General features: G+C 36.7%; 1 protein-coding gene across 3 annotated transcripts in view; it reads right to left on the bottom strand.

Moving 5' to 3' along the window:
• Positions 1-26101, bottom strand: part of LOC150103728 (rab GTPase-activating protein 1-like) — a 473281-nt gene that overhangs the window by 408520 nt on the left and 38660 nt on the right. For all 3 annotated transcript variants that reach the window (XM_090397129.1, XM_090397130.1, XM_090397131.1), the window contains one exon: positions 5707-5903. In XM_090397129.1, the coding sequence (XP_090253255.1) occupies positions 5707-5903 (197 nt within the window). The remainder of the gene's footprint in view (positions 1-5706; positions 5904-26101) is intronic.

Here is a 26101-nt window from a genome sequence, read left to right as displayed (position 1 = left end):
GTATTACTTGAATGTTGAAGAACATGCTCACAAGTTAAGATAGGGAGGTTATTATCCCTCTTTATAAGGTTATAATTTGGCCACATGTTGACTACTATGCACAGATTTGGTCACCTGAATTTCTTGGGGATAAGGAAGTGGTGGAGAGGATTTAGAGATGAGTGACCATGCCGGTGACAGGTCTGAGGAATGTTCCCAATGAGGATAAATTGAAGGTGTGTGAGTTGTAGAGTTTAGCTGACAGGCAGAAGAGAGTAGCTATGATAGAAACTTATAAGTTACTAAAGGGATTCTACAAAAGAAATTCTTCAATACATGAGTAGAAGAGAACAGGGGTGGGAGTCACACTTGGAAGTTGTCTAAGAGTGTGGTTAGTAAGGGTGTGCAGACTAGGTTATTTACTTGAAGAATAGTGAATGAGTTGACAGAGGTGGTTGTGAGCACCCCAACAAGTGAATAAGTTTAAGGAAATGTACGATAGGTATTGTGTGATGTGAATAATGGATAGGTCTCCCGCAATGAGTCTTTTGACTCCATGGAGATGCCAATCTAAATAATAATAATAATAATAATAATAAAATTGTGGCATTCAGAACAAAAGAAACTGTGAAATCATATTCATATAACAAAAACTCACTTATGGAAATAAAGTCTATCAGATATAAAGTGAGCCAAATTGCTCTGTTTTTGTGATGAATGTCAGATTGTTCATGATCATCTTTAAAAAGAACTTTACTTATGTATTGCCAATATTGTTTTCTTGGTCTTCCTCTTCTTCTGTGTCCATTACTTGGCCTGTAAAGAGAACAATGAACATATGAAAATGGATGTGTAAGTTGGTGTCCCAACCATCTCAGCTGACTTTTTTTGAATCATTTCAATTAAGGGTCTCTGTTAGCTTTCTTTAAGAATGACAATATTAGGAATGTGATCCTGTCATGTATATTCTAATATTGTTTGAAGGTGATGTCCCAAAGCTATTGATATTATCTGCATTATATGAACATCACTACTCACTGAGTAGTGATGTTCCATGTCTAAACACCATATGTAGATAAGGTTGACTGGTGGTTTTGTACAGACAAATTTTGATGTGATTGGATTTCCAGATATTAGTTAGACTTTTATGCAACTGAAGAGCTTTCGACTTTCTTCTCGCTACATCATTTACCGCATCAATGAATATCACTTTATTCATAAGGATAAAGTAATATTCTTCGATGAGTCTTTGGATTCCCTGGAGGTATCACGTAATAATAATGTAATATTCATGTTACATTATTATTATGTGATACCTCCATGGAGTCCAAAGACTCATCGTCTTTGGACTCCATGGAGGTATCACAAAAAAAAAAAAAAAAAACTGCAACTACACCAATGCTATCTACTGCCCACCCCCACTAGTATTTTCACAAATAATCACAAACATCCATGCCCACAGGGGAGATTTGAACCTTCTCTCCTTAAACCTTTACAGGCTTAAGGAGAGAAGATATGATAATCGCTCAGCCAACCATGATGGCATATATATAGGCAGACATATTATACATAAGGATAAAGTAATACTTATTTATTTAGCGTATGGCTCACACATGAAAAGTTACATTACATTAATCCTTAATATATATTGACATAATAATAGACATATGTACAATATAACACATAATACAGTCATAAAAGAGACACTCAAGAATAGGCTACAACTGATCTAGGTTGATTATCCAGTCAACTGCACTTGCTGTAGCATGGATGAAGTCTAACAAGTTTCCACTGCATGCATGTTGGATACATTCTGCTTATGCAATATGATTAACTGTCTGGTGGAGGTGATCCACAGTCACACTTAGGTGAGGCAATCATGTCCCATTTGTAAAGGTGGTCTGCACATCTGCCATGGTTGGTGCAGATTTGGTTAAGGGCAGACCAAGTTTTCTGAAGTAGTCAAAACCCGAAGGTATCTCTGTTGGGTCCATTAATTCATGGAAGACCCCAGTTGAAGTGTTACACTAGGACTCTTTCCGCATCTCCTTCATGTTGAAACTTGTCTCTGCAAGATTTTTTGCTGTGTTAAGATTGGAGGGTGCCTTGATTTAAGCCCGTTTATTTCTAGGGGTGGGATGTCTTCGTGGATTGGAAGATTTTGGATTTCCATGATTTTGCTGTATTCATGTAGAAGAAAGTTGGATCTGTGGATGTGTGGAGGTGGAATGTTGCTTAGAACTGGGAGCCAGTAGGTTGATTTTACAGTTCCAGAAATAAGGCGCATAGTGGTGTTAAGCTAAGCATCACCAATACACATGGGCGCTGTTCAGCCATACAAGTGAGCAGTATTCAGCTGTAGAGTAAACAAGGCCAAGAGCAGTGCAGCGAAGCGTTGTTGCTGAGGCAACCCAAGTTGTTCCACATAGTTTTTGCAGTATATTGTTTTGCGTTTCCTACACACTTGGAACAGGCAGTTGCTTAGCATGTTATCGATTAGTTTTGCTATTGTTCTGCATGGAGTAACTTGCAGACTGCGCTATGGCTCCAGACTCTATCATAAGCTGCGGTAAGATCTATAAAAGCTACAGCTGTTTTCAGGCATTGTTGGTAGTCTGCCTCTATATGTGTGGTGAGTGACAGAACCTGATCACAGCAGCTTCGTTTATGTCTGAATCCGGCCTTTCCACTGGGACTTCTATTATCTTAGGGGCAATTCTATCGAGGATGAGCCTTTCTAGGAGCTTATAACAGGTACTATTCAGGAAGATTGGTTGGTAGTTTTCTGGTTTGATGTTGGAGAATGTCAGAGAAAAAACAAGCCAACCACTGGCAAGCTTTTTTTTTGGCCTGTCTTCAACAGGAAATCAGGATGAATTCCATCAAAATCTGGAGCCTTGCCTTGTTTCATATCTGTTAGAGCAGTGTTGATATCTTCACGCGTGAAGGGTCATGTTATTTTTCGAATATGTAAGTTCTCTTTTTATTTGAAGAGTGTGTTGTTTGTCCTTGGTGGTATATCTTGATGTGTTGACAATATGTGATGCATATTGGTTAGGAGAAATAGCTGATTGTTCCCAGGCAGTCAAAGGTGCCACTATGTAGTTTTCTTAGAAGGCTACATGCTTTTCTACTGGAATGCTAAAAATCGAGTCTTTCTAGTGTTTCAGTTCATTTCTGTCGGCTGGTGTCAAGGCTGTGAATGAGTTCATCTGCAACGTCAGGATCTCCACACTCTAGATATTCTTGATACAGTTTATTACTATCATCATCCAATCCAGCGATATACTCCTTCCGGAAGCCTCTTGGTATGGTCTTCTTACCTACAGCTAAAACAGCTCCCACGAATCTCTTGTAATTATTGCTTGTTGGAGAGATCCAATGGACATATTTGTCAAGACAGGCAGCAAATGTATCCCAGTCGGCTTTGTGGAAGTTCCAGCGGGACGTTGGATGGATCTGACAAGGGACACCTACAGACCAACCTCTAATATAATTGGTCTACGTTGGCTTTGGGGAAAGTTGGAGAGAACTCTTCTCGATGTAGGTAATGGTTGTCCATTGTTGTCTTGAGTGACGAAGCAGAGGTTAGGGTTGTACTCCCTATTCCAAGCTGCTGACCTGAAGGAAGATCAATCTTTTGCATCGAAAATTAGGTGAATTTCTGCCCATTCAGTCAAAGTCTCTCCGCATTCATTGTTGGAAGCATATTTCCATAGCGTGTGGTGGCTGTTAAAGTCACCTGTATGCATTGCAGGGTGGTTGTGCACTGGTAGAACTTGTGGAGGCCACAAGAGGGCATGGGGTTTATACACACTGGTAATAGTTATGTTCCCTATCAAAGTTGTTATTAGATGCACGCCGCCGACAATGCTGGTTGTAATGAGTGGGAATCTTCTAGGTTACTATGTACGTAGGTGGCAAGGCCATGTGCATGATGATGGTAAGTGGCTCCAATGATAATGTAACCAGGAATTCGACCCCTGCAGGGTCGAATTCCTGGTTACATTATCATTATCAAAGTAATACTTATGTTACAGTATACAAAAGGATAAAGTAATATTCATGTACAGTAGACATTTCATTATACCATGTTGCTATAATGCAACATGGTATAATGAAATGAGGCTAGGGACTTTAGGGGGGGGGGGTAATGGTGGACAGAGAATTGAAGTTCAGAGGGCATATTGCAAAAGTTGGCAAAACAGCTAAAAGGATCACTTAGTTCACTTGTCTACTGTACAAGGCAAGGGTGCACCTTATTCTCACTGTTCTTCATCATTTAAATAGATTGCATGATGAAGGAAAGTTACATTAATATTCAAATGAGCTCTTTACTTGAGCTGGTGAACTAAATAAATTCACTACAAATCTTTATCAAAATGGAATTAAGTGCTATAACAAATTTGATATGAATATCAAAAATAAAAACATAACTGTAAACATAAACAGAAACAAAGAAAACTACTGCATCGAGATAAAGGATAAAGTATTTTTATTTTTTTTTAAGTAAAGCAAAGAAAAAGTAAAGTAATCAGTGAAGATTACAAAGTAAACATGGAAAGAGATAATAGAATAAGCCAAGCCAGCATATGGTGGAGAAAAAGATGAATATATTCTTATGAAATAAGAAAGTGAAAACACCAAAGTTCAACATGAATGTTAAAACCAATATTAACTATGAATGTGGAAGTTGGGTTGGAAATTAAAATTTAGTCTAGAACTAACATAATGTGTATAACACTAATGAGGCTAGGGACTTTAGGGGGGGGGGGGGGGTAATGGTGGACAGAGAATTGAAGTTCAGAGGGCATATTGCAAAAGTTGGCAAAACAGCGAAAAGGATCACTTAGTTCACTTGTTAGCTTGTTGAAAACAAGCTAACAAGTAATGATAGAGAGGCTATTATCCCTCTTTATAAGGCTATGATCTGGCCACATCTTGACTACTGTGCACCTTGGTTTCTTGAGGATCAAGAGATGGTGGTGGAGAGGATTCAAAGACAAGTGACCAAGCTGGTGATGAGTCTGTGGAATTTTCCTTATGAAGATATGTTGAAGGTGTGTGGGTTACAAAATTTAGTTGATAGGCAGAAAAGAGGGAACATGATAGAAACATAAAAGGGTTCTATAAGATTGACACAAAAGAAATGTTTAAATACATGATAAATAAAGATAACTAGGGGTGATCCCTGAAAGTTACGTAAAACCATGATTAGTAAAGATGAGCAGATTAGTTCATTTTTTGAATGAAAAGTGGTGAACACTTGAGTGGTTAGAGTATCCACTCTCCAACCAAGAGGTTGCAGGTTCAAATCCTGCATGGATGTTTGTGATTGTCCTACTAACTCTGTGTGGAAAGGGCATCTGCGATCCAACCACTTCTTCTAGCAGGCTTCACTCCCAAAACCCGGTGAGGTACAGGAGTAACCTATGCCTTCTACAAACATCAAATGTGATTTTTTTATTTTATCTTATTTTTTTTTTAATGGTGAATGAGTGAAATGGATTGCCAGAAGCAGTTGAGAATGTACTGGCAGTGAATGAGTTTAGGAGGGTGAACAGAATCATATTAAAAATGAACTTAGGAAGGAACATAATTAATCTAAAATGGTATTTGGAAATAACTTAAGAACATCTGAAATAATTTAGCTCTTTAAGTAAGATCAGACCTTATTTTATGATATAAGAAATAAAATGTCAAATCTATCTATAATATGATACATACTGAACATAGTTCTTTGGTGATCCTAAGATCTTCCATGCTGTCTGCTCTTTCAACATGTGATATATTTTCTATATCACTACATTCTGCATTTGGATCTTCTTGTTCTGGTTCTCCATTGCTTACTATTTCATATTCATCACTAGTTGCTAATGAATCTGAACTCTGGCCAACATCTTCAGCCATGATGACTAAGTTGGCTAAAACATTAAAAAATTATATATTTAAATAGTTAAATTTGGATGAATATTATTAAGTTTATTCAATGTATTGTCAATAAAAACACTAATGTCAAATATTTTATTAATTCATTCAGTGCATACCTAGGAACACTCTAAGTTGAAGGTGAACAGTTCAGTGTCAACAATTGAGGAAACACAAGCTTTTTCCATGTTTCTTTCTTCCCCCCCCCTCTCTCTCCAAAATAAGTGATATGATTATGAAATGATGGGTATTTAACCCTCCAGAACATACCAGAAAACCTCATCATCATCATCATCATCAAATCCCTGCCATGTACCCTCAAGGGGTGTACAGGATATGACAGTACTACATGAAAAAAAAAAAAAAAAAAAAAAAAAAAAAAAAAAAAAAAAACCAGAAAACCTTTCTTAAAAAAAAAGATTGGTACAATTTAAGATAATAAAAGATTTCCATAAAAGAATGCTAATATTTTAAATGTAAACTTTAGGAACACCAAACGAAGATGTTTTATTAACTTGCTTATATTTAGCTGAATTTCAAATCAGCATCATCAGAGCACAACATAGCATGTATGTGTGACAGTAAGTGAAACAATACAATTAATGGACAAAAGATCTAAAGTCCTAATTTGCTGCCCTCTAATGTCATAAAAAAAAATAATAATAATAAAAAAATAATAAAAAAAATTCAGCTATGTGGAAGTTACTCATTAAGATAACAGCTCCCAAATTTTTGGCAAATTAATGCAACCATATTTGTTCAGGTTAGGAGACCTCTTCATAGCCATGGCTAATTCAAAAAATAATATTTTGGATCTGTAACAACTTCTAAATAGCACATTAGTTTTCTTCCATTTAATTCTGTGTGAAGGGGTGTCCAAAGTGTGGTCAGCTAATCCTGACCTGCCATTTGCCAAAAATACATTTGCAACCATTAAGTCAAGAATGCAGATCAACTTTGGACCCCTTCATACAGGATTAGATGGAAGAAAAGTAACGTGCTATTTAGAAGTCATTACAGAGCCGAAAGATTATTTTTTGAATCAGACATGGCTATGAAGAATTCTCCTAACCTGAACAAATATGGTTGCATTAATTTGCCAAAAGTTTGGGAGACTGTTATCTTAAGAGCAACTCCCATATAGCTGATTTTTTTTTTTTTTTTTTTACATTAGAGGGCACCAAATTATGACTTTAGATCTTTTGACCGTTACAATTGCATTGTTTCACTTACTGTCGCATATACATACTGTGTTCTGCTCTGATGATACTGATTTGAAATTCAGCAAAATATAAGCAAGTTAATAAAATATCTTTTTTATAAACAGTTCAGTTGGTGTTGTTAATACCGTTAAAAATAAGTCATGAATAACCTTCAACACCTAAGCTTATCTGTTAGGCAAACTTCAGAAATGACAACTTAGAATATTTTTTTTAATGCACTATGAATAAATTGAATGTGTATTCATGAGTAGCTTTAGTATACATCTAACTTATAACTCAACTCTTGACACACAGTCCAACAACAAAAGGCTGCATACAGCATATTTAACTATTTTACTACTCAGATATAATATGAGTTGTGCATGTTTATATATATTATTATTATTGCGACACCTCCAAGGAGTCCAAAGATTCATCGAGAGAAGCTACCTACTCTACAACTTTCCATCTCCACCACCACTCCAACTACAGCAAACCGCCACTACCATCATCGCTTACACCAACGCCATCTACTGCTCACCACCACTAGTATTTTTTGTCTGTAAGTTGCATATGTTTTCAAACCAGATTTGTCTATATGCAGTATGAAAAACCCAAGTTTCAGAGTAAAAAAAACCCTGCTAACTCCATATGAGATCGTCTAACTCACCTGCAACTGAAAAAACCCATATAAAGATCCCTCTCATTATGATGAGAATCGAACATAGGCCTTTTCCAATTGAAGGGTACAACATACCATCGTTCTTCCAATTGCAATACAGAAGTGCTTATATATATATATATATTATACATAAAATACTTCAATTATAGGTGGTTCTGATATTCACAAAATTTTGGACTACACTACTGAAATAAAAATTTGCAAAGAAATTCCTCACATAGCAAGACACAAAGGCAACCCCAAAGTTCTCAAATTTGTCTAAATGCACAACTGTATTTTCATTTTTTTTTTTTTTTATTGTGGCATAATAAATAATTGTCTGTTCTGTATGCTAAATTAAATAGCTTATTGTTTCAAACTAATATGAATCATTCATGAAATGCTTATGGGATTTTTTTAAATGTTTAGAATAAATGGCCAAAACTGACTAATTTTAGCCATTCATTTTCTAAACTTTTCACAGTGGTCACTTTCGACTTTCAATTTCAAATCATTCTCAATTATTGAGAACTTTTATTTTATCTGACACAGATATAACATAATTGAAGTAGACTGAAATATCTCCAATGCAAAAGTCTAGAATGATATGAATAAGAGAACTGCATTTCATTTGACTTTAGAAATTTCAAAGCTGGAAATATCACTGTTGAAAATTAATCTCATTCTAGATTACTTGCAATGGATAACATCACTGCAACCACAAGTGCTTATAGACTATTGGATGAACACAACAATATCCATTAGAAATGCAACATAATCTTCAAAGTTAGCAAAATCAACAGGAAATGCAGAAATGTTCCACATTAATTAAGACCAGAGAAGGACAAGCTGTGTGCATATATATTGTTCTGAGTGTGGCATGTTAGGGTGAAGGCACACCATACATGCCCATGCCAGACTGCACATAGCAGAGACACAAGAAAATATTAAGGAGCTGGAGATTTTTGAGTACAGGAATACAGCGCAGACTGACCATTTAATTGGTACTTCCAATCATGAGTACAAAGATTTCATATACGAATTGTTACCTGCAAAGAAAAGTGAGTGTACCTCAACAACCCCAAAACAAAAATGAATGGATAAACTGAGAGAATGCAGCATTTCTAGTCCTGATAAAAGGTTAGTTTCAGAATAAAATGTGCTATGTGTTTGGAAACTGAGACTCTAAGCAGGTTTTCCAGAAGGGTATACTATCAATAGGACCTCTATTTAAAAGAACTAGAGTAAGTTGATGATGTTCTGTATTGCCAATCCTAAATGTAAATGATTTACCATAATGTTTTACCAAATGAAAATGTTACCAGCAATGAAAATTAAAAGAAACCCACTTTAAAATTTCAAAAACACAACTGAATGGGTAAGATCACATTGTATATTTAAAACTTTTGAGGCTCTGAGCTAGTTTCAGAAGGACATGACAATGACTTATATTCAGAACAACCACAGCAAATGTGTTCTGCATGATCACTATCATTAAAGGTACCTGTGGCATAATTAAAATTAATAACTTAACACGTATATAACCAACAGTAATAAACTTTAATGAATTAAAGGTACAAATATTTTGAACAGAAAGTAACAGTACATCAGTGTAGAACAAACAGTTAAAGGAATGGAATACAAAGTACAGAACAGTCGGTGGATTACCAATTAAAATTGTTGCCACATGCTAGAAAATTAATATTAATAAAATATTATTAAATAATTCTTAAAAACTATTTCATTGATGGTTACATAAGATAAGAGTCTCCCAAACTTTTGGGAGAGAGAGAGAATCATTTTGATTCAAATTCGTTCGATGTAAAAGAGCTTCGCAACTTTCTTTGAAAAGGCGTTCATATTCAAACTTGCATCTGTAGAGAAGACAAGCTTTATCCCTCTGGATATTATGTTTATCCAGAGGGATATTTTATACCGTGTGAATGAAATTTATCATATTTATTATAATTTATCTTTGGACAAACAGGCCGTTCTGTGGAAAAAAGAAGGAAGGAACATCTGTATTATATTGAATACCTGAAACTTCTTAAGTCTGGTCTAGCACAACACAGTGTATTGACAAGACTTAAGAGGTTTCATGTATTCGATATAATACAGATGTTCCTTCATTCTTTTTTCCACAGAACGGCCTGTTTGTCCAAAGTATGATAAATTACATTCACACGGTATCTGGTAAACACCAACTAATGATAGAGGCGCCAGTTTGTCTTTTGTAGATAGCAACGAGTGAGAAATTTTGTTGATAGGAAAATATGTGGGAATAAGATGACACTTTTTCAAAATTCTGCCAATAGGTTCTGAGATGCCTGAAATATAAGGGATTGGAATTCTGCGATCTGTTGAAGAATCCTGAGGTGTTGGACCATAGAACTCAATTATCTGCTGGATTTGATTAGGGTTGTAACCATTAGATTCTATTAACTTTTTTATAGTGAAAAGTTCTTGTAAGCTTAAGGGAGAGAAGCACACTTCATGTGCTCTATTAATTAAAGATTTGATAACACTGATTTTTTGAGAGGTATGATGAGCAGACTTTTGATGAATGTATCTGCCAGTAAAGGTAGGTTTTCGATAGACACTTGTTGATAAAGTACCAGAGGATGTGCGTGTAAGGAGGATGTCCAAGAATGGTAAACTACAAGCCTTTTCTTTTTCCATGGTGAACTGAATGTGGGTGAAGGCTATTTATCTGTTGTAGGAGTGTGGTAAGTTCCTCTTCAGCATGTGGCCAAATAGCAAAGACATCATCTACATCAGTGCTTCCCCAAAATGTGGGCTGCAGCCTCCTTGGGGGCCATTAGTTTTGTTGAGGGGGCCATGAAATAATGAAAACAAATTTAAAATGTTTTAAGACTAAGTGTGTCATGTCAAATGTGTATGTAAGATGCTAAAAATGTAATACAAGAATACCTCGATTATTGCGGTTATTGTTGCCACGAAAAATACCGCATTAATCGAATCTGCGATAATCCGGATAAATAATGCGTTTTATCTTCGTATAAAACTCCATAGCAACGGATGGAATTTTCAATTTCCTGACGAACTTTCATTGATCGCTCAAGATTAGGATCGGCGTTCAAGATTTTTTTTGTTTAAAATTTTCAGCAACTCTAAACATTTCGTCCATTTCTTTGAGGGTAAATTTCATCGGCACTTGCAATTTCACCTCGTACACGAACACTATGAATGCTCGATTGCTTTTTGAACCAATCAAACCACCCTGAACTTGCAGAGAAAGTTTCTTCCACTACTGACGCTGAATCATTTTCGCTTTCTAATTGTTTTCTATTTAAAGTTTCAAACAAATTCAATGCTTTTGTTTTTATAGTCATTTGACTAAGAGGAATTCTCTTTTGGTTACAATCTTCTATCCACACTGACAATAGCATTTCCATTTCAATCATAAAATGGCTTCTGTTTCTCGTAGTTTGTGACCTAGATGAGATCGACGCACTTTGTCCTAGTTGCTTATAGTTTGCAACATGATCTAAAATATGGCGAACAGTTGATTCATTAAGACCGTACTCTCGTGCAATTTTGGCTTTGGTTATGCCTGCTTCATACTTATTTATCACATGCAACTTATCTTCTAAGCTGATCACTCTACGTTTCTTCTTGATAGCTGTAGACTTGATATCATTCTTGTTTCTTTTAGCATTCATTGTAGGGGTAAATAAGAAGAGAAATAAATATCCACATCTACTTCAGGCAGAGGCAGAGAGTTACTGGTGAGTGGTGAGCAGGTGCCGTCGGATAAAAATGAAGCGCTACAAGAGAGCGATACCTGGAGAGGGGCGACTTGAATTGGTTGCATATGTAGTGGGCTACATCTTGTGGCCGCGATAATTCAAATTTGAAATGCAATAATTGGAATTTTGGTATCAAATTATAAACCACGATAAATCGACAATCACAATAATCGAAACCATGATATAATCGAGGTATTCCTGTATTTGCATTTGATTTTTGCGATATTCGCTGTGTATGTTCTGTATTGAATATAAATACAATAAATATTATAATAATCCTCACCTTCTCGTGGTGCACCCTATTCGGTATCTACCTGGATACTGAATGAACAAGGATGGGCTGGCAATTTGGGATTTAGTCGACCAAATTGTATTCTTATTGGTTAAGCCAAAATACAAAATGATGGTACAACATGACAGAATTCCATGCCGGCTGGGGCGTCGCCCAGTTAAACAAGGACCCTGTTGTTTTTGCCAGTGAACCAGGGCAAACAGCGAAAAGTCAGCTACTGGAACAAATCTGAAAACAACTCAACATCACCAGAAGCCTGAATGGCAAAGAAATGGAGCTAGCTGAGGAATAAGATAAGTACCAGATTGACATAATAGGGGTGACTGAAACAAAAAAGACAAAAACTGGTGAGATCTTTCTGAGCAATAAATACAAAATGTTATATTCAGGCAATGACAATCAAGGAAAAGAAGGAGTAGCCATAGTATTCAACACAAAATACAAGGCTAATCTTCTTGCCTTGTATTTTGTGTTGAATACTATGGCTAATCTTCTTGTTCCTCAAGGGCTCACTTTAGTGAGTACGGGCATGGCAAACCCAAGGTACCTGATGCTGGACCATGCCTTACTTCATGTAACATGCATCTGTTATATTATCTGTAGACTGGTCCCTCCCCTTTTTTTCTTTCCTTCTTTCTTTTCTTCTTGCTACCTTCCCCCCAATGCTATTAGAGTATTCGAGGGATAGAGGTGAATCTTTGCTATTTTGCTATTTCATCTTATGTGGAAAGGGCCTCTGCAACCCTACCACTTTCTTCTTGCAGTGACTTCACTCCAAAATGCTACTATGATTGTGCCTAATAACATATCTCATGCTGCATCGGCTGTCGCCCAGAATAATCAGAGCCGCGTTCAGGGCTTAGGCAGAGGGCCCTGTTCGAGAAGTATATTACAGTCTCCATCAAAAGTCAGTGATACCATGAATGAGCAACACAGAATGTATAAGATTAATCTTAGAAAGGAATTTTACATAGGTACATGGAATGTCCGGGGTTTACAGATGGAGAGAAGGTCACTTCAAAAGACAGGATGGTAAGTTAGTTATTTACTCAGGTGGTGACTCAAAACATCATGGGGTAGCTGTGACTCAGGCAAGAAGCCTTCTTGGTTATAACCCCATTAATGATAGGATATTCTACATTAGACTTAAGGCTCAGCCTACCAACGTATCAACTGTGGTAGTTTATGCACCCCACACGGATAGGCCTGAAGAAGAGAGTGAAGAATTCTATGAAAACTTACAAACTGTATTGGACTGCCTACCAAGAAGAGACATACTGTACATCTTAGGAGACTTAAATGCAAAAGTGGGAAAGAGTATGAGAGTCAGTCCAGAGTGTGGCATGTTTGGTCTGGGTGAACGTAACACCCATGGTGAAAGATTGTTGGAATTTGCCCGTGCTAACAGATTAGTTATTACCAATACCTGCTTCCAGAAACATTCACGACGGACCTATACTTGGACATCGAACATTGATAGGTCAAGGCACCAGATTGATTACATCCTGGCTCTCCAGTATTGGAAGACAAGCATCTCTGATGTGCATACTTGTCCTGGAGCAGATTGTGGTACAGACCATCAGCTGGTAAGAGCCAAAGTAAGACTAAGACTCCGAAAACTTCCAGGTCAGGCACATTCCACTAGATTGGATGTTAGAGTAATTCCTAGTGGATTCACAAGAAACATCAACTAGGCTGGATGATTTTTTGGAGACCAATGAGGAAATCTCACCAGAAATGCTTCGGGAAGGGGTCAAGATGATAATACAGGATACAGCGAAGACGTATCTCGGCCCAATAAGAAAACCAAGAGACCCATGGATATCAGATTCAACATAGGAACTAATCAAAAGAAGGCGATTGGAAAAACAAAGAGACACAGGGACCGAAGAATACAAGAGATTACATAGAGAAATCAGAAGAGCCATCACGCTGGATAAGGAAAAGTTCTATACTAATAAATGTGAAGAAATAGAGTTCCAGATGAGAAGGCATAATTATAAAAGGATGTTTTATTTAGTTCGTGACTTAAAGCACAAGTTCAAGCCTAAATTGAATGTCATCAAAGACAGAAATGGATCATTACTAACAGAAGAGTTGGAAATCAAAAACAGATGGAAAGAATACTGTGAGGAACTGTACAGCAGAGTGGATAAAGAAAATGTGGAGTCCTTCTACCAAGAAAATTTTGATTTGGAACCTCCTCCACTTAAGCATGAAGTTGAAAGAGCAGTTAAGCAGCTCAACAGAAATAAGGCCCCAGGTGCAGATGAAATCCCAGCAGAGTTAATTAAGGCCACAGGAGATGGAGGGATAAGAGTGTTTCATAGATTGATTACAAGGATATGGGAGACAGGATCATGGCCTAGAGACTGGAAGAAGTCAGTTTTCATACCACTACACAAGAAAGGTGATATGAAGGCATGCAAGAATTATAGAACTATTAGTTTGATATCTCATGCAAGCAAAATTTTATTAAAGATCATGCTAAATAGGATTGAGGCCAAAGTTGAGGCAGAGATGCCTGAGGAACAAGCAGGTTGTAGGAAAGGCAGGGGCACCAGAGATCAGATCCTTTGCCTTAGACAGATCATAGAAAAATATAAAGAATTCAGACTCCCTCTAGTAATGTGTTTCTTAGACTACTCTAAAGCTTTTGACAGTGTTGAGCATGTGAAACTGTGGGAAGTAATGAAAAGAATGGGTTTTTCCTCAACACACTATCAGGTTGATAGCCAACTTGTATAAGAACAGGTGTTGGATTGACTGATTGGCTTCAAGTTGGAAAAGGAGTTGGGCAAGGATGTTTACTTTCTCCTCACTTGTTTAGTATATATGCAGAGGACATCATGCGTGAAGCATTGGATGAGCTCAGGACAGGAATTACGATAGGAGGTAGATTGATCAGTAATCTGAGGTACGTTGATGATACAGTACTCCTTTGTAGTGACATGGAAGAACTAGGACTAATTCTTGACAAAGTTAACAAGATCAGTAATAACAGAGGACTTCAACTCAATTCTAACAAGACAAAGATCATGGTTCTCAAAGGAAAAACAAACAGAGAAGCTCTTGAGAAACAAATGTATCTTAATAGAGAAAGAATTCAGGAAACCAGCAAGTTTGAGTACCTGGGATCCATTATTAATGTGAAGAATTGCTGTTCAGAAGATGTCAGAAAAAGGTTAGGAATGGCTAAAACATCATTCAGAGACCTGTCTAAAATCTGGAAGGATGGATCTATCTCCATGGGAACAAAGTTGAGGATTTTGGATGCAGTTGTTTTTTCCAACAGCGACTTATGGATGCGAGACTTGGAACCTAAAGAAGTCATATAAGAAACAGATATCTGCTTTTGAGATGTGGTGTTACAGAAGGCTGTTGAGGATATCATACACTGAAAGGCATACAAATGATTGGATGTTAGAAAAGATTAGTAGAATTTTAAGGCTCCTTAAGGATATTAACAGAAGAAAGTTAAAATATTTTGGACACAGAAAGGATGGAAGGAGGACTTCTCAGAACAGTAACAGAAAGTAAAGTTCCTGGAAAAAGAGGCAGGGGTAGACAATTAATGAGATGGATGGATGGCATGTGTGGAGTGACTGATCTTCAGAGAGTTGAGGCTGCCAGAAGGGCAAACAACAGGACTACAAGGCAAGGCCTAGTGTGGAACATCATCGGGCATTGGAGTGACCATACGGCATCTGTAGATGCCCAGTGAACACAGACAGAATCTTCTTGAATGGCAGACAGTCTAAAGTAGAATAATGTGGGCAAATATCAGAATGGGGAACTGGACAATGAGACTTATTTGTGCCTATGGTCCCACAGAAGGTTCTACTAAGGTAGAAGTGGAGGAATTTTTTGATGCGTTAGAAAAAGCAACTGACACAATGAAAAAGAAAAAGCTGGTCCTTGTTGGGGATCTAAATAGCAAAGTAGGAAATGATTGTCAGACATACAAAAATATTTTCGGAAAATTTGGAGAAAAGAGAAAAGCTAATGATAATGGCAAATACCTATTGGATTTCTGCTCAGGACATGGACTGATTATTACTAACACCATGTTCCAACATAAAAATGTGCACAAATTCACACGGAGAGAAGAGGCAAGGAATAAGAAAAGTCTCACTGACTATGTTATTGTTGATAGTGATGTTTTCTCTCTGGTGCAGGACACCAGAGTGTACAGAGAATTTGAAATTGGAAGTGATCACTATTTAGTGATCACTTCCAATTGAAAAGAAATTCAATTTTATTCAACATGTAAGAAAGTTTTAAAGCGAATAAAATTTGAGCAACTCTCAGATGTGAACTGTAGACTAAAATACACAAAGATTATTGAAGAAAAAATGAAAGAGTTTGATAACAGGAACCAAACCTTGGAGATTCAGTGGCAGCCTTGAAGAAAACCCTGATTGATTCAGCTAGAAAGGCATGTGGTGAAGTTGTCTGCAAGGATAGAAAAATTAGAACTCCATGGTGGACAAGGGAAGTTAAAGAGGTAGTGAAGGAGAAGAAGAAGGCATATCAAAAGTTCCTGGCAAATAAGTCAGCTTGTGCTCTTAGAGAATACAGAGACAAATGTAAGAAAGCTAAACACTGTAAAACTAGCCAAACAAAAGTCATAGGAAGACTTTGGCAAGAACATAGAAAATAAATATCACGAAGGTGGCAAAATATTCTGGAGCTTGTAGAAGAAGCTTAGGAATGGAGGAAAGGGTGCTATAAAAGGAGTTAAAGATGATAAAGGTGACATGAAAATGGGAGAAAAAGATATCCTTGAAGTATGGAGTAATTACTTTGAAAAACTGCTAAATGAAACAAGCAGTGATGGCAACACAGTGGTAAAAAACACTGTCCAGGCATGCAGTCAGGAATACATATCCATACTTGAAGTAGAAAAAGCCATCAAAAGCTTGAAATGTGGAAAGGCAGCACAGGAGTATATGATATTTGACCAGAAATGCTGAAGTATGATGGTATAAAAGTCTTACAGTGGCTGCACTGCATAGTTCAGAATGCCTGAACACAGGGACGAATTCCTGATGATCGGAGTAGAGCTCTCATAGTACCCATATATAAAAAGGAAAATAAAACTGAATATGAGAATTACAGAGGTATTTCTCTACTGAGTGTTGCTGGTAAGATATATGCAAGTATACTTGAGAAACGGTTGAGAAGAATTGTGGAAGAAAAGCTTGATGAAGAACAAGCTGGATTCAGGTCAAATAGAGGCTGTCAGGTTCAGATCTTCACTATATGACAAATAGTGGAGAAATCATGGGAATATAAAGAAGATCTGTATTTAAGTTTTGTAGATTTGAAAAAGGCATATGACAAGGTGCCAAGAGAGAAGCTATTCAATATGCTACAATTATATGTTGTCAATGGGCATTATATCAAGCAATACTTAGTCTTTATTTGAGTTGTAAGTCAACAGTTAGAATTGAAGGAAGTACAGGAAGATGGTTTAATGTTAAATTTGTTGTGAGACAAGGATGTACATTATCCCCTCTGTTATTCATTATCTGTATGGATCACATTATGTAGGAAAGTGCTATTAAACATGATATCAGAATTGGAGATGTTAATGTCTGCCCTTTGTTTTATACGGACGATGTTATACTTCTAAATAAATCCACTACAAGTCTGCAAGATTCACTGACAAAATTGAATAACTGTTGTAATAGATATGGTATGAAGGTCAGCAATAAAAAGGCAAAGACAATGAAAATAGGCAGAATCATTGAAAATGTCAACTGTGTTGTGAACGGAGAACCTGTGGAACAAGTAAAACATTTCAGCTACTTAGGCACGATTTTTACTGAAGATGGTAAATTAAATATGGAAATAGACAACAGAATCAATAAAGCTGGTATGGTAGGAAGTCAACTGAATAAATTCATATGGAATAAGAGAGAAATTAGTCGGAACACTAAATTAGCTGTATACAAGACAGTGCTCTAACCAGTTTTAACTTATGGAACTGAGAGCTGGGTCAGACGTAAAACACTTGACCAAAGACTAGAGACCACAGATATGAGAGTCCTGAGAAAGATTAGAGGCATGAACAGATGGCATCAATGGCAATATCATATATAAAACGAGGATATTAGGAAAGAACTTGATGTTGTCAGCATGCAGGAATGCATTAGCAAAGCTAATCTCAGGTGGTATGGTCACTTAAATAGAATGGGCAAGGAAAGATTAGCAAAACAAGTGTTCTCTGCCAGGTTGGCAGGAAAATGACCCAGATGAAGACCAAGATATAGGTGGATTGATAATACTGTACAAATTGCCTTAGACGATAGAAATATAAGATCTGATAGTGTTGGAGTCTTGACAAGTAACAGACTGATTTGGAGGAAAATTGTAGATAGGAAGTTAGTAATGATGTAAATTTTTCAGGGTGTATAGGATAAACTATCATATCCTGTACACCCCTTGAGGGTACATGGCAGGAATTTGATGAAGATGTCTGTATTATGAATTTTTTTTTTTTTTTTTTTTTTTTTTTGATGGGGGCCGTGAAATATTTTAATTGTTCCAAGGGGGCCTTTACATCCGTAAGTGTGGGAAGCAATGATCTACATAACGAAACCAAAGAGGGGGTTGGGGATGAATGGATGTGAACAAGGTGTCTTCCAGATGGTTCAAAAAATAGGTTAAAAAACAGTCAAAAAACAGAGGGTAACCCATGGCAGTCCCTTCAACTTGTTTGATCTTATCTTTCCAGCTGAAATATCCTGAATGTATAACAAATTTAAAAATCTTTGCTTTGCAATATCTAGAGGGTAATCATCATATAGTAAGTTGACAATGTCAGCTAATGGAATATTGGTAAAGAGGAAAACAATATCAAAAAACTGACTAACAAGTCAGACTCTTTAATTTGAACATCCTTGATTTGTTTAAGAAATTGTGTTGAATTTTTGATGAATGATCTGGAATGTCCAGTATGGGCAGTTAATGAACATGACAAAAATTTAGCAATTTGATAAGGGGACAGGCAATACAATTCATGATGAGTCTTACTGGATAACTTTCTTTATGGATTTTTGGGAGGCCATATAAATGAGGAGTTCTTCCAAAATGACGGCACAGTTTCTGTTTAGAATGATAAATAAAGTACAGGGAAGTTAATCCGTAGATTAGGAGTTGTAGAAAGTAATTCGGTAAATGTCTGCCAGAAAAAGAAGCAATAAATAAAAAAAAGATGGAAAGGGTATGTAGAGGATTTGTACAAGAAAGATAATAATATTGAAGACAAATTTGAAAGGAGAGAATTTGTTGAGGAATTCATGATAATGAAGAGATAAGTGATATCAACAATGAAACAGTTGCCAAAAGGCAAAACTCCTGGAGCTGATGGAGTGCCAGTAGAATTATTGAGAGCAACTAGAGAGTGGAAAACATCAGCATTCATCTCAATTCAAAAAAAAAAAAAAAAAAAAAAAATCCCAAAGACTGTGAGAATTATAGAACCATCACTTTAATTTTATATACAAGTAAAGGTATGCTGAAAGTGATCCAACAAAGGCTGAAGCCATATGTGAAGACAGAAACATCACAAGAACATGCAAGCTTTAGGAGGTAGAAGAACCAGAGGCCAAATAGCAAACATGAGATAGATTATGGAAAGAACAACAGAATTTCAGAAGGAAGTATTCATCTGTTTTATTGATTATAAGAAAGCTTCTTTTTTGATTGTGTGGATCACAAACAGATTGTGGATTGTAATGAGATCAACAGGAATATTTAAGTATCTAATCCTCTTGATAAGAGAGCTGTATGACAACCAAGAAGCTTCAGTAAAAAAAAGGTCTTCGGAGAAATAGACAGTGTTTGAGTGGAAAAAGGGGTGTGGCCCTGTATGTTGCCATATACAACACTGCTGCACCCATGTTTTTGTAATATTTATAATGAATATATTATGAGAATGGCTAACTTAGACAAAGACCCAGATGAAATTAAGATTGGTAGCATAAAAATAAATAATTTTGATATGCAGGTGATACAACTCTCATAGTAGGATACAACTAAGGAGTGGTTGACTCTATTGTTTAAGAGGGAAAGTAACAAAGCTGAGATTGATTTACGCATCAGCAAAATAAAAGTGATGGCTTCTGGCAATTTAGATGAATTTAAAATAGAGATCACTGAAAGTTATGATTTACTGGGGTCCAGAAGCATGATGGTAAATCTGAAGATGAAATTAAAAGCAGGAGGGTCATGGGAAAAAAAAACTATGTTAAACCTGATAAAAATTATGAAAGATAGAGGCGTAAGGCCACAAAAGTTAGAATTGTCAAAGCAATGGTATTTTCAGTAGTGCTGTATGGATGTGAAAGCTGGATTATTAAAAAGAAAGTGAGCTGATTCATTTGAATTATGGACATGGAGGAGACTTATGCTCCTTGGAGGAATGATCACTAAACAAAAGTTGATGTAGTTTGGAACTTTTATGCGAGCAGATGAATAATTGGAAAAGGAAGTTATTTTGTGAAAGATTGAGGATAAGAGAAGAAGAGGAAGACAGCAAAAGAGTTGATGGACAACATAATCAAACATTTTGGATGTTTGATTCAAAAGGCTGTTGGATTCAGACCAGCAGCCTTTTGCCTGGAGAGCAGATACACTAACCAATCGGCCAACCAGGCCAGCGATAATTAATCATAGTGACATAGACTGGAATGAAGAGATGGGAGATGTATCTGAGAATAAGGAAACTGATTTTGAGTTTTTGAATTTCAAAAACTCAAAATCACCAATCTTAGGCATGTAATGTAATGGATGGTAAGGAGTAAGAATATAATATTGGATTTCAGCATCTCATCGGATGTTAAAAGGAGGTGCATGGAGAGTACACCTCCTTATAACAGTGAACATCATGAGTAGAGCAGATGGGAAGATTTAAACTGACAGTGTGAGTGGGCAAGAGAATGAAGTTTTCAATATTGGAAAATTTAAGGTTTTAAACACAGAACAGATGTAGTGTTACAAGAGATGTAAGGAGGTTATGGTCTCCTTGTATAAGGAATTGATCAGGAAAATATGGATTATGTGAACATATTTGGTCACTTGATTTGCAAAGAAATGAGGATAGAATAAAAAAGATCCACAGATAATTGTGATTGTCTATGAAAATACTAGTGGTGGCCAGTAGATAGCATTGGTATAGATGCTGATGTTAGTTGCAGTTTGCTGTAGTTGGTGGATCAAGTGGTGGAAATGGACAGCTGTGGAGCGGGTGCCCTCTCTCGATGAGCTTTTGGACTCCTTGGAGGTGTCACGTAATAATAAAAATAATGACTAAGGTAGTTTGTCTCTGAAATGTGGGTATGAAAAAAAATTGAGGAAATGGAATTTGTAAAACCTTGTGGATAGGAAGAAATATGATTGAGACATTGGCAAAGGATTGTTATCTGATTAATGTGGAATAATAAGAATAAATAATAAGAATCATGATTATTATTAATGAACTAATGATGCTAGGATCACAGCATGACAGTGGACAGAAAGTTAAATTTCATTAGTGGTACGGTAACAGTAACACTGAGAAGACACCGACCTATAAGGAAATTCATTCAGTACTATAAGGAAATTCGATATCAGTACTAGTGTACTTAGTTCTGGTCTCCAGAAAGGGCGAGGAGAGAGTACAGAGGTAGTCACCAAGATATCATACCTGTTTAATGTTAGTAGGATGACAGATTAAGGAGAGGAGATTAAAGATGGTGAAGGAATTTTATAGAATAGAGATAGATATTATTTAGTACTTGGGATGTTTGTTATTATGGCCAAACAAAAAAGGCTAAGATGGCAGCATATATTAAGTCTGTTGTGTGTATATTCTCTGGCCAAATTTGCAGAATGGAAAAATCTGAGTTTCCAGGAGGGAAAATCCTGCACATTTAGAGAACTAGTGTTGATTCTAAATAAATTATTTCAGTCTGCCTTTTGATTTGTGTCACTCTATGCTGTGAAGTATATAAAAGCATGTCACATCCAAGATGGGATCCAACTATTTTTCCAAAGTGATGGGCAAACATCATCACATCTACACAAATGTGCTGCTCTTGAGTTGCTTTTCAGTTCATGATAGGAGAAAGACAGAAAGAGAAAAGCAGTCATTTCCCTCCCTCCACCAAAAAAATGAATAAGAGTGCGGTTATAAAAGGCATAAGTGCTAGATTTTTTCCTTTGCAAATGATGAAATGGAATGCCAATGAAAGTGGCAAGTACTTCAGTCATATACAAATGTAAAGATAGATTTCATGTGTGTGTGTGTGTGCAGGTGCAGTTGACCTACCACAATGAATCCTTGAACTTCTCCATCCATCTGTTCACTGGGCATCTACAGATGTCATATGGTCGCTCTGATGCTCAGTGATGTGCCACACCAGGCCTCATGTAATGTTGTATGCTTTTCTGGAGAGTTCAACTCTCTCTGAAGATCAGTCACTCCACACATGCCATCCATCAATCTCATTGATGGTCTATCCTTCCTCTTTTCCCAGGAACTTTACCTTCTGTTACTGTTCTGAGAAGTCTTCCTTTCATCCTTTCAATGCGTCCCAAATATTTTAACTTTCTTCTGTCAACATCCTCAAGGAACCTTAAAGTTCTATTGATCTTTTCCAACACCCATTCATTTGTACACCTTTCAGTATATGATATCCTCAGTGGCCTTCTGTAACACCACATCTCAAAAGCAGCTATCCTTTTCTTAATCTGACTTCTTTAGGTTCCAAGTCTCACATTCATAAGTTGCTGTTGGAAAAACAACTGCATCCAAAATCCTCAACTTTGTTCCAATGGAGACGGATCCATCCTTTCAGATTTTAGACGTCTCTGACTGTTGTTTCAGCCATTCCTAATCTTCTTCTGATGTCTTCTCAACAGCAATTCATCACATCAATAACAGATCCTAGTTACTCAAACTTGCTGACTTCCTAAATTCTTTCTCCATTAAGATATACCTATTTCTCAAGAGCTTCCCTGTTTCTATTTCCTTTGAGAATCGTAATCTTTGTCTTGCTAAGAATGAGTTTAAGTCCTGTTATTACTGATCTTGTTAACTGTACAAAGAATTTGTCCTAGTTCTTCCTTGTCATTACAGAGGAGTAGAGTATCATCAGCATACCTACCTCAGATTACTGATCGATCCACCACATATTCTAATTCCTGTCTTGAGCTTATCCAATGCTTCATGCATGATGTCCTCAGCATATATACTAAACAAATGAGAACAAAGTAACATCCTTGCCTAACTACCTTTCCAACCTGAAACCAATCAGTTAATTCAACGCCTGTTCTTACTGTGGCTTCTTGCTCCCTGTACATGTTGGCTATCAACCTGATAGTGTGTTGAGGAAAACCCATTCTTTTCATTACTCCCACAGTCTCACATGCTGAAGACAGTCAAAAGCTTTAGAGTAGTCTAAGACACATTACTTGAGGGAGTCTAAATTCTTTATATATTTCTATGATCTGTCTAAGGCAAAGGATCTGATTTCTGGTGCTCTCACCTTTCCTAAAACCTGTTTGTTCCTTGGGCATCTCTGCTTCAATGAATTCCCTAGATGTGTACAACAACAAATATTATAAATCAAGTAATTTGAAAGTAATCTGAGGAATGAATTGAAGCATATAGAGTGAAACAGGATATTCAGAGAGGGGATTGATAGTTGGAAGTCCAAGAAGGTGAGAGTGGCAAACAAGTCCAAGATGAATGATTGCAGTAAAATGATAGAAAGTAGTGTACTACTTTCCACCATTTCTATGAAGAAATATGTGAAAATGGAGTAGGTGTCATAAAGTATATTTGAGAGGAGCAATAATAGGATGAGTGACTGAGGCTGTGAAGGTGAGGGGAAATGCAGAGGAGTTGACTCTGCTAGTTGGAACAAATGATTTGCGAGGAGGTGTGAATGAGGTAACATGGGATGTGCAAGTGTTGCTAGAGACAGAAAAAGTGGAAGAGTGTGAAAGAGAATTGTGAGTGTAATGCCAAGGTGAAATCAGTTGAATGAGTGAGAGTGAGAGTGGTAGTGTGAAGCTGGATAGATTGTTAATAAGAGGAGGAGAGCGTGCATCACGTCAGGGAAAACGAAAACTAGATAGTGGGACTGTGAGTGTAAGATACCAGTATCTGGTATCTTACACTAAAAGTAAGATACTGGTATGAGAAAATGGACAAAGGAAGACAAGATAGGAATACAGAGAAGCCTGGATGGGAGCAGCAAAGTCAAAAATTTGAATGATGGGGTAAGGAACTGTGCGAGAGGAAAGAGAGATCAGGGAAAGCTACTGAGTTTATACACTAATGCAAGGAGTATTAGGAATAAGAGTGTAGGGTTTGTGGCCTTAATACAGTTAGTCAGTCCACAAATCATAGATGTTAGTGAGAAGTGATTAATGAAGGATGGCATACTCCCAGGAATAAAATGTGATGGTTATAATATTTTTCAAAAAGAAAAGATAAAAGGGGAAATGGAGTATTGCTGATGATTACAGAAGAGCTGCATCCTCTCAATGTGGAACATAAAGAAAGCAGTAATAATGGCTTTGAGGCCATTTGGTGTAAGGTTGAGAAGAGAAAAAATTTTAAATATTTAGTATGATGCTGCTACAGGCTAGGGAATGCAGAGGAAGATGATTCTGAAATGTTTGGACAGATGAAACTGGTGAGCAACAGGAGGATAATAATAATGGGTGAATTTAACTATGGCAACAGTGACTGAAAGCACAAAATAAGAGTATGTAAGGAGAGTGAATTCCTTGAGCTACTTAGGGACAACTATCTTATGCAGCATGTGGTTGAAACAACACATGGGACTTGAGCATGATAATATCATCCCATAGAGTAATAATAGAGGATGTCACCATAATGCCACCAACTAGGCGAAAGAATGATCATGTAGTTTTGGCATGGGTAGTAGCCAGGCAGGTGCAAGCTGCATATGATAAATTAAGGAAACAGACTGGTGATGTGCAATGGCAATCAGTTGAAGGGAAGAGAAATCAACAGTGCTTGGGACTTGGTCCAGAATCAATTACTTAAGGTAATGTCAGATTATCTCATTCCTAAGTTTCAGAGGTTAAATAAGTAGGAGTAAAATGGATGAATCATGAAATTATGCAGGAGCTTCTGGGAAAGAGGGTGTTATGGAAAATATAAGAAGAACAGGATATGCATCAACAGCATGAGGAGTATAAGGTACAGGCATATGAAAAGAAATTGGATAAAGCAATAAAACAAAACTCTAGAATTCTACAGTTATATTGCTAGAAGAAAGGATGAATATGGAAGACTGATTTTACTTGCTGGAGATGGAACATGAATTATATCTGCTGAAAATATAGTGGAAATGTTCTATGAGTATATTGTTAGTATATTTCATGTAGGGGAGTTAAGAGTGCCATTGAATAGCAACAGGAAGGAAGACAGAAGACTGATAGTTCAAGAATGGGAAATGTTTAGAATATTAAATAACTCTGATGCTGATAAGACTGTGAGAATGGATGAGTTATCGCCACTATACTATACTTGACTTGGGTTGTTCAGCAAAAGTTCGCAATTATCAAAACAGCATGTTCTGATAATTGACGGGTCAGGTATAATTGAAATACAATTACATGCCAGGGTCAATTAACTGAAGGGTTAGTGTTTTGAAGATTGGATAAATGGCAGATTAATGTAGTTCATAGTGTTAAAGGAAATATTCCACTGTTTTCTGGTAATGCTAAATTAGAAAGAGAATGTCAGGAAGTTCTGATGTGCTGTTGTTGTTACAAGAAGATTTGAATAAGTTGCTTTAGGCTGAATAATGGGGCTGTATTTTTCAATTTTGCTAAGTGTAAAGTTATGCACTTTGGACAGAGAAGATGGAATGAGGTTTACAATATTGGAGAAACTTTGCTTTAGAAGATAGAAGAGGCAAGGGTTCTTGGGATCTTGGTGGATAGGGAACTGAAGTTCAGGGGACATACTGCAAAAGTTGTAAGGGATACCCAAAAAAATTGCTCTTATCCCTGAGTTGCCTTTAGCTACTTAAGTCAAATAGGTAGTGCAATAAGGCAATTCGAGGATGCTGAGGATTGTAATCTCTTAAGCTCTCAGGTCAACTTACGAAACTTTCATAGTTTCTACTAACACTCAGCTTTGAAATAATGTTGGATCTAATATCCACTTTTGCCTATGTAATTTTACATTGCTGAAATGAAGCCGTGTGGCTCTTTCTTTTAGTAATAGACAATT

The sequence above is a fragment of the Typopeltis vanoorti genome, chromosome 8 (genome assembly GCF_054136105.1).
Source record: "Typopeltis vanoorti isolate ZY-2024b chromosome 8, IOZ_Tvanoo_1.0, whole genome shotgun sequence".
NCBI lineage: Eukaryota > Metazoa > Arthropoda > Arachnida > Uropygi > Thelyphonidae > Typopeltis > Typopeltis vanoorti.
This window is presented reverse-complemented; position numbering and strand designations above follow the sequence as displayed.